This window comes from Phodopus roborovskii, unplaced genomic scaffold (assembly GCF_943737965.1).
Source record: "Phodopus roborovskii unplaced genomic scaffold, PHOROB, whole genome shotgun sequence".
Lineage (NCBI taxonomy): Eukaryota > Metazoa > Chordata > Mammalia > Rodentia > Cricetidae > Phodopus > Phodopus roborovskii.
In genome coordinates, this window is record NW_026125052.1 from 17,131,619 (window position 1) to 17,145,377 (window position 13,759).

The following is a 13,759-nucleotide window of genomic DNA, read 5'->3' on the forward strand; positions in this document are numbered from 1 at the left end:
CATCCAGGTGTGATAGGTCATCTTTGGGAAACTGAGGTAAGATGGTTGCCACAAGTTCAAGGCCACCCTGGTCAACAAAGGGAGTCCCAGGCCAGCCAGGGCTACAAGGCAAATACCATGTCTCAAAACCATGAACAAGTAACTATAAAAAGAAATTCTACATGTTGGTTAAGCAACTGGATATTTAGACAGGGTAATAATGACCCCTCTAGACTTTATAAGTTTTTACAAAGTATGCAAGATAACTATGAAATGTCTTCCTTGGCTGAGCATGAAGGCACCAGCCTATTTAACCTAGGAGTACCTAGGAGACAGAGGCAGGAATATCATTTCAAGTTTGTGGCCATCGTGGTCTACAGAATGAGTTCCACAGCAGTGAGGACTACAGAGTAAAACTGTCAAAGAAAGTTGGGCAGTCAGTCTACCTTCCCAAGCTCCTTCAGAAGGCTGAGTGCGCTGTCACGGCCCGACCCCACTTCTGGAGAGAACACAGGCTGCACTCTGGTTGTTTTTTATGGCAAACTGGTTTGTTTTGTGTTGAGACACAAAACTCTCTCTATGTAGACCAGGCTGGCCTTCAACTCAAAAGAGATCCTCCTGCCTCTCCCTCCCAAGAGCTAGGACAAAGGGCATGAAACACCACACCCGGCTTTAAGTTTGTTTGTTCTTGGGTTTTCCAGACAGGGTTTCTTTGTATAGCCCTGGCAGTCCTAGAACTCACTCTATAGACCAGGCTGGTTTCAAACAGAGATCTGCCTGCCTCTGTCTCCCGAGCACTGGGATTAAAGGTGTGCACCACCGCACGCTGCGGAATGTCATTTTTTTTTTTTTAAATGAAGGCCCTAAATTAAATTCAAGCTCAAGAAATCTTATGGATGCTTTTGTACAAAATCAGGGCAGAAGGAAGAGATGGAAAATGAGCCTCCGTGCTTCTAAAATAGAGCAGTGCCGGGTGTGTGTGGGTGGGTGGGAAGGGCAAGCTGACAGATGAGCAGAGTACAGAACTTCCTGGCAGCACAAAGTCTCCGTCCGTAACATGGGCCTCCTCTCCCTTACAGGATGACAAGCACTCACATGTGTGCCTGGGAACTAAAATCTTTTATCATGGCAGAAGAGAGCGCAGAGGAAACCTCCAGCCTTGGGAGGAATCGCACAGCAATGTACCTTAACCTGTTGCTTATAGGAGACCACAATGAGGCAACCTGTAACTAACTAACCCCTACCCAGGGACAAGCCACCAACCTCTCGAGATGTGGAGCCTTTTCTCCCTGACATGTTACAGCAGTAGTTCTCAACCTGTGGGTCAAGACCCCTCAGGGTCACCTAAGACCATCAGAAAACACGGATATTTACATTACAACTCAGAACAGTAGCAAAATTACAGTTAGGAAGTAGCAATACAAATAATGTTATGGTTGGGGTCACCACAACATGAGGAAGGAACTGTGTTAAAGGTCACAGCATTAGGAAGGTTGGGAACAGTGCCCTTAGGAATCAGAAGGATGGGAGGTCAGCCTCCAAAGCCAAGTTGTTAACTGTCTTCTCACACTAGACCCCAGAAGGAAGCTTGGTGTAAAGAGCAGGTGTTGGAGGTAACAGAGGAGGGGCAGGCATAGTGGCCCATGCCTATAGTTCCAGCACTAGGGAAGCTAAGGCTAAGAACAATGGAGAGTTCCAGGTCAGCCTGAGGTAATGTTGAGCATGAGCCGTGTTTTATTCTGAAAGCCATCTCTGACTCCTCCAACTCTCACTGACATCTGCTTGAAAATTATAATCTCCTAAAAAACTATACACATATAATTATTTACATAAAATGATAGGTTTCTTTCTTTGCCTCCCATTGATTTTAAAAATGTTGTGAACATAGGGGCCACACCACACAGCTGTTTCTCACAGTCCCTCCCATTACACTGCACACACAACTAGGAGTTCAACACTTTATGCTTGCCTGATGCTTTCTAGGCACGATGGACTAAAATAAAACTCAGAAGAGCTACAGCGCAAAAGAGGTCAGCATCTCTAGTGCTGCTTTCCACGGGACAGCTGTGCCAACATTCTGAGAAAGCAGGTGAAATGCTGTGCTCTTCTTCCTGTACCTTGGTTGGGATTTTCAATGACCAACTTCCTCCTCTCCAGTACCCTCCTTAGGTCATGTCCTATTCCTAAGTCAAGGCAGAGAATGGCAGAAGCACAATCCAAATGGCGCTGTCTGCAGTTTCTGAGAGCAAAGTTCAGAAGGGAAATTTCATAACAAAGGGGACTCACCATGGCTAACCTTGAACTCAAGATTTTCCTATGCTAGTCTCTCATGTACCAGGGCATGTGACTTTATTCCCCTGACCTTTTCTCTCTGTCTCTCTTTTTTTTTTTTTTTTTTTGGACACAGGGTCTCACTATGTAGCCCTGGGTGCCCTGGAACCCTCTATGTAGACCAGGCTGTTTGAACACATGTGTACCAATGATCTTGGAGACCACAAGTTGTCAGATTTCGTGGAACTTGAGTAACAGCAGTTACAAGCCTCCTGACCTGAATGCTAGAACCAAATTCAGGTCTTCTGGAAGAGCAAGACGGGCTCTTGGTGGCTGAACCTTGACTTGGCCCTTCTCTGTCTCTGGAAGCAAGAAGCTAATTCTTGGGACTATAAAGTAAGTTTTCCACATAAAGGTACTAAAATAAATCCTGAACTCTAGCTCTAATTTCAACATCAGGAGAGCCTTTTGCAAAAGAAATTACCCTTAGGGATGTGACATAGTCACCAGCAATCCTTTTAGCACTCACAAAGCCCAGAGACAAATGAACAGAGGGACATTTAAAGGACACTCAGGAGGAAACAAGATGGCACAAGTCAGTATCAGCTGCATATTCTCTGTACCGATGTGGCTGCTGGGTCACTGGATACCACACCCCAAACTCCACATATCCCCACCAATTAGTAGACTGGGAATTTGGGGCACGGATGGCTCAGCAGGTAAAATGCCCGCTGCCAAGCCTGATGACCTGAGTTTGAACCCAGGATCCACATGGTGGAAGGGAGAGTCCTTCAAGATGTCCTCTGACATCCACATGGGTACCGTGGCACATGTACACATATGCAAATAAATAAAACATAATGGATTTTAAAAACCTGCTTGTGAACCCTTAATTCCTACTGCCACAGAGGTACTAGGTGGCTAAGGGGGGAAACTTGTAGGCAGGAATTCCAAAAACTGCTCATACTGTCCACCTTTGCCTTCTCTGGATGTTTTTGAGGGCTAAATGAGCCAATTCCCGTCATGGAGGACAGCTATTTGAGAGCTCACAAAGACTCTGATATAACCGATGAAAAACTGGGCCAGCAGAAAACAAGAGTTAAATGGGATAAACACTGAAGTCCAACAGTTTGAGTTTGTTTGGTGCATTGTGCCTGGGCAAGCCAAAGATGAAACAAATGCTATTCAATGCTCAATCCGTGTCCACTGAGGGTGACCCTGGTCTTTTAATGAGAGTTTAAAGAGCCAGCCAGCTCCATTGCCACCCAACTCCTAGTATGAGGAAACCCACAAACTGCTGAAGAGAAACAAAGAGAGGATTGCTGCTGCTACAAGGTGCGGGAGCTCAGAACCCGCTCTGTGGTTGCCTCCTGTGAAGGTGCCGCGTTTGAACATCAGCAACACCACCAAAAGAAAACGGGGGGGGGGGGGGGGGGGGAGGATTCAGAATATAGAAGTCCAGCACGTTCAAAACGGAGGGCAAGGTGGAGGCTCACAGGAAAAGCAGAACTGACCTTCCCAAGTGACATCAGAGGTGCATGCACAGGGAGGGATCAGCACACTAACAGCAACAGCAGGCACTCAACTAGTCAACCTTCAGCTGCTGCTCCTCAACCAGAACACTACACAAACTGGGTAAGGCAAGCACTGCCCCTGGCAAGGCATTTATTTCCGTTGTTCATTTCGGGTGCTTGACATGGAGACCATAGTACTTAACATAGACACATAGGGAACAACCACAAGGACACCTTCTCTGGGGAATCAGGAAGAGGCTTGGCCAGTAGGGCTTGCTGAACTCCAAGTTGTGACTCATCCTGTATCCTAGCCCTTGGGAGGCTGAGGCAGTGACCCTCTCCTATAGTCTGAAGCCAGCCTTGAAGCTGAAACAAAACAAACAAACAAACAAACAAACAGAATGGAGGTAGCCAGGTGTGGTGGCACAAGCCTTTAATCCCAGCACTGGGAGGCAAAGGCAGGCAGATCTGACTTCCAGGCTACACAGGGAATCCCTGTCTCAAAAAACCCAAATGAATAAGTAAATAAATAAACATTTTAAGATGGAGGAACAGGTAAGATGGGTTTAGTGGATAAAGGTGTTTATGGGCAGGTCTGACCACCCGAGTTTGATCCCCAAGGACCACGTGATACAACTGACCCACGAGTAGTCCTCTGACTGCCACAAGCTTGCTATGCATACACAAAACATTCGCACAACATACACACAAATAAATAAATGCAATATTTATCTTTAAATGGAAATTTCAGAGTTTTTTAAAAAATTAAGAGGAAAGGCTAGAGGAGCATCCTCCTAGAGCCCCTGCTCTCTGAGCTCCAGAGAGAAAGGGTTAACTGGCAGCTTGGCAAAGCTGGCGAATTCTGGAGTGAGCTTATTAGTTCAACAATGGGAGATCAGCAAAACCAGTCTGCCTTGGGCAGCAGTCTCCCTGAAATAGGCTTCATTTACTTTAATTTCTTCTGCTCTTCAGTTTCTTCTCTTTGAAGCAGCTCCTGATTAGTTCCTTTTTAACTACCATTTAATTAGGAAACATAATTAGAATACTTATTTGATATCAGTGATGAGAGTTCTCTTCATTTTGCTTTGATCTAGTTTTGAGAAACCAAAAGCTGAAGAGAGAAATGAAGAGAGCGCCTAAAAACAAAAAAGATTTCTTCTTCCCAAGTGCTAGATGCAGTTAGAAGCCAACAAACAGCATGGATACAGTCACTTTGAGACAAAAGGAAGACAAAGCAAGTATTTATGGAATTTACCTTCTGTCCTAGTTACATTTGTCAACCTGACATAGGCTGAAGTCACTCACTTGAGAGGAGAGACTAAATTGAGGAACTAGATCAGATTGGCCTGTGGACATGTCTTGGGTGCTGACATAGGAGGACCCAGCCCACGGTGGGCAGCACCATCCCTAGGCAGGAGGTCCTGAGCTGTATAAGGAAGGGAACTAAGAGCCCAAAGAAATGACCGAGCAATTACGAGTTGGGCTGGGTGTGGTGCCACACTCTTGTAATCCTAGCCCTTGGGTGGCAGAGGCAGGTGAATCTCTGTGAGCTCAAGGCCAGCCTGGTACAAGTCCCAGGACAAACAAGAACTATATAGTAAGATCCTGTTTTGTACAAAAGCACTAGCTGTTCTTCCAGAGGACCAAGTGTGGTTCTTAGCACCCACACAGGGTGATTCACAACCATCTGTAACTCCATGGGAAACGATGTCCTCGTCTGGCCTCCCCAGACACCAGCACACACACAGCAGACACACAAATAAATATAAAAACACTGGAAGAGGAAACTAGTTAAGCACAAATGTAGGAGTGAGCCACTAAGCAGTGTTTCTCCTTGGCTTCTGCCTTTGAGTTCCTACTTGAGTTCCTGTCCTGTCTTCCCTCAACAATGGACCGCAGCCTGGAAGTGCAAGTTGCATAAGGTTTATTATGTGTACACACTACATATGCGTATACTACATAAATCTTTCCTTGCCTAAATGCTTTTTGTCCAGAGTGTTCTATCCCAGCCACATAATGAAAGCTAAACACAGTCTAAAAGTAAAAATAGTCTCTTGGTTTAATTATGTGCATTATTCTCAAGTGGTCTCAAACGCCTAGTAACCTGGCCTCAGCCTCCTGAGATTACAGACATACACTACTATATATACCCGGCACCTTTCTTAAATTTCTTCATAGGAGACAGTATCTCTTGTGAACCCACATACATACACACCCATATGCAAAACAAATAAAAAAATTTTAAATGCAATACATCTGGGGGTGTGTGGGTGGAGATGCCTCAAAGGTTAAGAGCATGTTTACCAATACTGTAGAAATTCAGTTACCAGCACCCATGTTGAGGGGATCATAACCACACATAATTCCAAATCCAGGGGAATGAAGCCCTTTGAAGCCCTCCTTGGGCAGTGGCGGCACACACCTTTAGTCCCAGCACTTTGGAGGCAGAGGCAGGAGGATCTCTGTGAGTTTGAGACCAGCCTGGTCTACAAGAGCTAGTTCCAGGACAGTCTCCAAAGCCACAAAGAAACCCTGTCTCGAAGAATAAATAAATAAATAAATAAATAAATAAATAAATACTTAAAACAGGAAAAGGGGGGGGAGGCAAGAAGCATTTCAAAAAGAAAAAGAAAAAAATTTCCTTAATAAACTGGAACATGGCTAGTTTCTGCAGTATTTCACAAAATGTTGTAGGTAGGAAGGTCCATGAGAAAAGTGCTTTCTGGGAAAACTTGGTTACCCAAGTTCCATCCTCAGAATCCACACAAAAAAGCTGCTATGGCACACACCTGTAATCTTAGCACTCCTAGGATGGGACTCAAGGAAGAGATGGGAGAATCTCCTGGAAGCTGGGGAACCAGTTACCCGAGAGTACACGGCAAGGCAGAGGCAACAAGACCCCCCCCCTCAGCATACACACACACACACACACACACACACACACACCACACACACACACACACACACAGAGAGAGAGAGAGAGAGAGAGAGAGAGAGAGTAGTAAAACAAGATTTATATATAAGAAAAATCTGAGACTGGAGATGTGTCTACAATCTCAGAACTACAGAAGTCAAGGCAGAACTAGAAATTCAAGACCATTCTCAATGCAAAATGAGTTCGAGGGTAGCCTGCTCTACAAGAGACTCTGCACTAACATAGGCCAGGCACTTTAATATTTGCCTCCATTCACCAAACACTCAGTAACACCTAAGTGCCAGCCATCTCCAGGAATAATCCTTGTCCTCATGCACCTTGATAGCCCATGATACAGAGCTGGACTCAGTCAGTAAATTATCAAACACATTGTTTACTGCTATAACAAAACTACAAAGGTACAGTTTGTAAGAAATAATGGAAGGCAAGCGGGGGAAAGTTCAGTGACTATCTGAAGAAAGGAGAGCTATTCTTAATGTTCTAATTTCATAAACAACTGGAGATAAGGAAACTTTCCTGAGATCACAGTTATTGATATGGAATCAAGACCAGGCTTTCAAACCTGGTTTTAGTTTGTTTCTGTAGACAGTCTTATTACATAGCCCTGGCTGGTTAGCTATATATACAGATCAGGCTAGCCTTGACCTCACGGAGATCCACATATCTGTGCCTCCCAGCACTCTGGATTAAATAATTGCACCACCACACCCTGCCTGTTTGAATGACTTCAAAGTTCACACCTTTCCCAGGGTGATGTTGTCTCTTTCCAAAACACTTTGCTTTGAAATTCAATGGGAAATGCTAATTCTAAGTGTCACAAGTACACTCTTTCCTAACTAGGACCTTTGTTTTTTTACCTGCCACCTCCAAACTAACTCATTCTCACAGATTCCCAGATTTGGTAATCTAATATAATTTGCTCACTCAAACCATACCTGGTAATAGAACACCTTCCCCCTGGGGGGGTAAGGGGGAAGGAGAGGGTCACTTCCAAAGATTTGGGGAAAAGGGAGCGATTACTCTGTGGTACTATAACTAAACAAAGAACTTCCTGGCAAACAGGATTTTCTTGGTTTTCATGCTTGTGGTTGAACACCAGGGCTTGCAACTCAGTATGGCAGTGCTCTACAACTAAGCTACACCCCAGCTCACAGCAAAAAAAAAAAAAAAAGGAGAGACACTAGCGTTGATCAGGGCAACAGCTTCACAGAGAAAAATGGAGCAATCACAAAAAGAACAAAGGTAAAACTCATACTTTCACTTCTAGAATGACTTTTTTGTTTTGTTTTGTTTTGAGACAGGGTTTCTCTGTGGCTTTGGAGCCTGTCCTGGAACTAGCTCTTGTAGACCAGGTTGGTCTCGAACTCACAGAGATCCTCCTGCCTCTGCCTCCCTAGAGCTGGGACTAAAGCGTGCACCACCACCGCCCGGCTAGAGTGACTTTCATATTCAGATCTGGTGGGAATTTTTTTTCCCCCTCAAGAGGCCTGTCCTGTCCCTTCTTCCAGCTCCTACTTCCTCTTTCTCAGCGATTCCATTCTTGGGAATAGCTGGCTCAAACAAGGCTGTTACATTAGATTTGTTGTGAGTTACACAACAGAACACAGTCATAAAATCAAATTTGGCAAGCTTCCTTTTATGCCACATTCTTGTGATTTTCTTTTTCATGCTGGTGAAGAACAAAAAGCTAGATCTTTTTTAAAACTAAAACTCAGCCCCAGGCAAACTGCTAACCATTTGATCCTTTGCTCAACCTTCTCGAAGACAGAATAAATAAGAGTGTATCCAAAGGTTATAACCTCCACCTTTATCTCAGTTTTCAGTGGGGGAAAGGCGGAAGTTAAAAGCTGCCAGTTACAGTTAATGACAAGCTGGCTATAACAAAGTCTAGCTTTAAAAAGTAGATGACCACACACTCAGACAATTACATGAAAAGTATACATATGCATATAGACAGAAAGGCAGACAGATGGTGGGGGATTAGCAGCAGACCAATAATGTGAACAAAAATAAATTATTCACTGGGACTGGCTTACAAATGTACTGATTTGGAAAAAGAAAAATCAACACTCAAATATCTGGCCCATTTCTTCTTCTCTAGTAACAAACTACAGCAACTATTTATAGTAGGAGCTACATGGTGGCCATTAACAGTAGTCCCCATATTGGGAGGCAGAGGCAAGATCATCCACCTGAGTTTAAGGACAACCTGTTCTCCATGGCAAGTTCTGGGCCAGACAGAACTACACAGTGAGAACCTGTCTCAAAGGAAGAAGCAACAACAAAAAACCGCGGAAAGACTCTAAAGTACAAGATGTGCAGTATCTCTGAAGTACCACAGTCTCCAAGAAGCGGCAGCAGTTTGTTGAAGCTTTGAGCTACTTCACTAAGTGAACAATGGTACAAGACTGACTCTGATAATACCTACACGTTATTTGAGGCAATAGACACTGAATAAGTTAAAACATTATCACATCGCTAATAACACAGGGTTTATAAGGCGAGTTTGAATTCTGGAACTCTCTGGCAGTAGTATTTTACAACATAATTATATACATGGCTTGTATAGCCCGGTGAATTTCCTCATGGGCCGTGAACTACAACGAAATGCTTTATTATTAGTTTATTGCTAGTCACGTTGTTCATTCACCTTTATAAGTAACGTTCCTCTGAACTGCAGTTTCTAGATTGCTCTGCCTTGTACTACTGAGACCCACCGTTCAAAATGGTTCTTTTTCCCCATCGTGCGTGAAGCACACGAATGATACACTATACAGAACTTTTATATAATAAAAGTATTGCATGTCTCCGACCCTTAATTTCTGGGCACCCACCCCAGTAAATGACAAAGGCAAAAACCAATCGCTAGGCAGGATCTCAGTGGTTTAGCCAATAAGAACATGGGGGTGGGGTTAGACTAAGCTCCCGGTGACTTCCCCGCACCCCAGAGACCCAGCTTATGGGAGACAGGACAGGAACTGGGCTACGAGGATCTTGTTACCCTCGGTTGTAGCTGTTGTCCTCCTCGTTCTCGCAATCGCTGCAGTGCTCATGGCCGTTTCCGTTCCCTTCCATCATCTGCGGCAGCGAAGGTGCCGGCAGCTTCACTGCTGTCTCACTCTCATCCGCCATCTTGGGTTGCGAGAGCCGGGCTCCGCGCCCCGCTACACGGAGGGCTCCTATTGGACAGGGGAAATTTGCACTGTATTCTGGGTTTTGTAGTTTTTGTGAAGAAATCTGACACTAAGGGCTGCGCGTTCTCAAGAAATTGGACCGAAGTGGACTACACAACCCAGAAATCATGAAGGGACGCCTTGGGAGGAGTAGGCAGCAACTCCGGAAACCCCCTAGGTTCAGCCGCGCTCGGAGGCGAAGAGGTCCCACGCCTTGTAGGGCGGTCGCGGGGCATTGTGGGACTTGCAGTTCCATGTTGAATTAGCGTTTCTCGAGTGATAGGTGCAAAGTACAAGGTTTCACTTCAGTCTAACCTTGATAGGCATCGGGCCACAGGTGAGGGTGAGCCGTTATCGGCTGCCGTTAAGGACCGTTACCATTCTCGGGTAAGTGAAAGACACTGAGGTCCGTGGCTGTGGTTCGCCAAGAGCCCATTACCTCTTGAAGAGAAGCCGGATTTGTTCTTGGCTGCCTTCCCCACCCGGCCTTTAGGCAAACCTGAGTCTTTGGAAGCCTAAAACCGAGAGGCAGCGGAAGCGGATCGAGGTGTGTGGAACGCTGACCCTTCTAGTTCTGCACCGAACTCTCCTTCAAATTGTCCCTTTGATTCACCACACAAATCCTTTTTTTTTGGAGGTTATAATTTAATTACATCATTTCCCCCTTCCCTTCCCTCCCTCTAACTCCTCTCCTATCCTATCCCCTCCCTCCACCTCGTTCTCAAATTCATGACCCCTTCTCTTTAACTGTTGTTACATAGATTGTCCGTGTGTCCGTGTACAGCCTGCTCACTCCGTATGATGTATGTATATGATTTCCGAGCTAGGGTGTGTACCCTTCCCTGTGGAGGACCATTTCTCCTCCCACTTTCAGCGTTCCTTATTTGTCTGTAGTTCTTAGTCTAGGGTTGAGGCCCCGTGAACTCTCCTACCTCCTTAAATGAGCACTTACACACTAGCTGTGGGGTAAGGCTTTTTGTACATATTTCTGTAAAATTTTAACAAGCGTAGAATGTGCATGCCATGATTATTCCTTTTTTTTTTTTCACAGATGAAAAGACATATTCAGAAAAGTTGGTACATTGCTTGTAGGTGTCAAAATCTGTATATGAATCTGGCTCTATCTACCCTATATCCCCTTTAATTCTCTATCAACACAACAGTCACATTGATACAGGCAGCCACTGCAGGAAAATCAATTATAGGAAGGTAATTACAACATCTGTCTTTGAATTGCCTGAAAGCTTCAGTCCCTTGGGTTTTCCTTCTGTCACTAACTAATCATAACCCTGAGATGATAGCCCAAAGATGTAGGCTTAGAGACTTCCTGTTTGTGTTGAGTATGGTAGGTGGAGAGAGGAGATTAGTTCTTACCATCAGAGAGCTGCTGGCCAAAAAGAGAAATGATCTTTGCCTTTGCAAAACTGAACAAGGGAAGAAACAGTTCCCCTCTGACCCACGGACAGAAAACAAAACACAGAACTAAATATAGCCAACTCCTCTTACATTAGTGGCAGGCCCAGGAAAGTAAATAGATTCCAAAACTGCAAACACTGCGCAGTCATCTCTATGTGATTTTGGAAAGCAGTCAGAGCTACCCATTTAGGCTCAGCTGACACCTATATTCACCTCTCCAGCACCAAGGCTACTCTTCAGTAGACAGCTTGCCTTGCGTGTGTAAAGCCCTAGGTTCACTGTACACTAACTACTATATCCAACATACTGCATTTGTGTGTGTGTGTGTGTGTGTGTGTGCGCGCGCACGCGCGCGCGCGTTCGCGCACCTTGACCCACTGAGCCTTCTCACTATCTGGAGGTTAACTTTTCTATTGCTTTCTTTAACTTATATGCTCTTGTAAAGAGCACGGGAAGGGACTTGAAGAATATTGTACTTGTTCCAAAACTCAGTGATGCCCAATTGCAGAGCTTGAATGAGAACTTACATCTATTCTAATTCCCTGTGTTGTTGCTTTCTGCACAAACAAGAGACATTCAATAAGATCAAGGAAGAATGAAGATGTAGGCTTCTCTGGCCTGCCATTTTTTTTTTTTTTTTTTTTTTTTTTTTTTTTTTTTGTGAGGGGAGGTGTTTCAGGACAGGGTTTCTCTCTGTAACAGCTCTGGCTCTCCTGGAACTTGCTTTGTAGACCAGAGAGTCCTTGCCTCTGCCTCCCAAGAGCTGGGATTAAAGGTGTGCACCACTACTGCCCAGTGGACCCTGCTATTCTTGTAGTCTACACCTTCAGTACAGTACTCTCTACATTGCCAGGTGTGATGGCACATGCACTGAAGGCAGAGGCAGCAGGAACATAGTAATTTTCCCAGCCACCTTGAATTCCATAGTCCTCTTCTGGACTCTATGGTTAACCAACACGCCTATGCACAAACCCGAACACAGATACACAAACATACACATATTTAAAACTAATAAAAATATAATCTTGCCAGGTGGTAGTGGCACGCCTTAGTCCCAGCACTTGGGAGGCAGAGGCAGGCGGGATCTCCGTGAGTTCAAGGCCAGCCTGGTCTACAAAGCTAGTTCCAGGACAGGCTCCAAAGCCACAGAAAAACCCTGTCTCAAAAAAAAAAACAGAAAAAAAAAAAAAAAAAAAAAAAAAAAAGATTTTGAGGATAAGCCAGGATCACAAGTTTGAGGTCAGCTTGGACTACATAATGAGGTTCCCCCTGCTTCTCCTCCTGAGTGTTGGGATTAAAGACATGTGCAACCATGCCCAGTACAACAGATACTCCTACCCACTGAACCATCCTTCCCTACTAGGATGCTACCATAATGAGGTTGATAAAGCTATAGGTTGGGAGATTAGGAACATATTGAGATGGAAAGCAGGGTTAGTGGTACAGGCCTGTCATCCCATCTGCTGTCGAGGCTGAGACAGTAGAGCCAGGCCAGCCTGCCAACTTACTGAACCTGGATGGGAAAAGGGCTAGAGAACGCTCAGGGGTACAGTCACTTGTCCAGCACTCCTGAGATACTGGGTCTACTCTAAGTAACACAGACACACCCTGAGTTCAATTCTTAGTATCACACACACACACACACACACACACACACACACACACACACACGAGAGAGAGAGAGAGAGAAGCAAAAGGTAATGCTGGAAAAGAATTGGACAGAAGTATGGCAGTTGTTAGATTTATGTATGAACAAATGGCAACAAAGAAAGGAGAAGACCACGGTGGAGACGTGGTAAGTAAAAGGCAGAGGCGCGGACACAGTGTATGTGAGGAAGTTTGTACAGCACTTTCTTCAAGCATCCTCTCCTTTTGATCTATGTCATTTGTTATCTTGTTTGAGCAGGTCAGGTTTGTTTATTTACTTACTTATTTATTTTGAGACAGGGTTTCTCTGTATTGCTTTGGAGCCAGTCTGGAACTAGCTCTGTAGACCAAGCTGGCCTTGAACTCACAGAAATCCACCTGCCTCTGCCTCCCGAGCGCTGGTATTAAAGGTGTGCACCACCAATGCCCGACTCAGGTCAGGTTACATTCAGTGATTTGTCCAAAGTCTCTGTTGCTTAGTATGGAGTTGAGACTTCACATGGGGTGTTTTAATCCAGAGATGAGCAGGAGAATCATGTTCATTTTCCTCCCTCTTTCACAAAGTGGTATTTGAGCAGAAATATGTATGTGTTTCTGGCTAAGGCGTTCAGACTTTGTGAGGACCTAGAGAAAAGTTTTCAATTGTTTTTTTAGCAGGTTTTTTTTTTTTTTGTTTTTTGTTTTTTTTTTGAGACAGTGTCTGGCAGGCCTTGGATGTAACTCCTTGGGTACTCCAGGTTGGCCTTCAACTCATCAATCTCCTGTGCAGCCTCTCTTAAATATTAGGATTACAAACATATACTGACATACCCAGCTGTGGAAGC

General features: G+C 44.7%; 1 protein-coding gene across 1 annotated transcript in view; it reads right to left on the minus strand.

The window, feature by feature from the left end:
• Nmt1 (N-myristoyltransferase 1) overlaps positions 1–9,937 on the minus strand; it is a 30,479-nt gene extending 20,542 nt beyond the window's left edge. Inside the window, exon 1 of the mRNA XM_051177826.1 lies at positions 9,701–9,937. Coding sequence (XP_051033783.1) covers positions 9,701–9,831 — 131 coding nt within the window. The 5' untranslated portion in view covers positions 9,832–9,937. The remainder of the gene's footprint in view (positions 1–9,700) is intronic.
• Between the last annotated feature and the right edge of the window lie 3,822 nt (positions 9,938–13,759).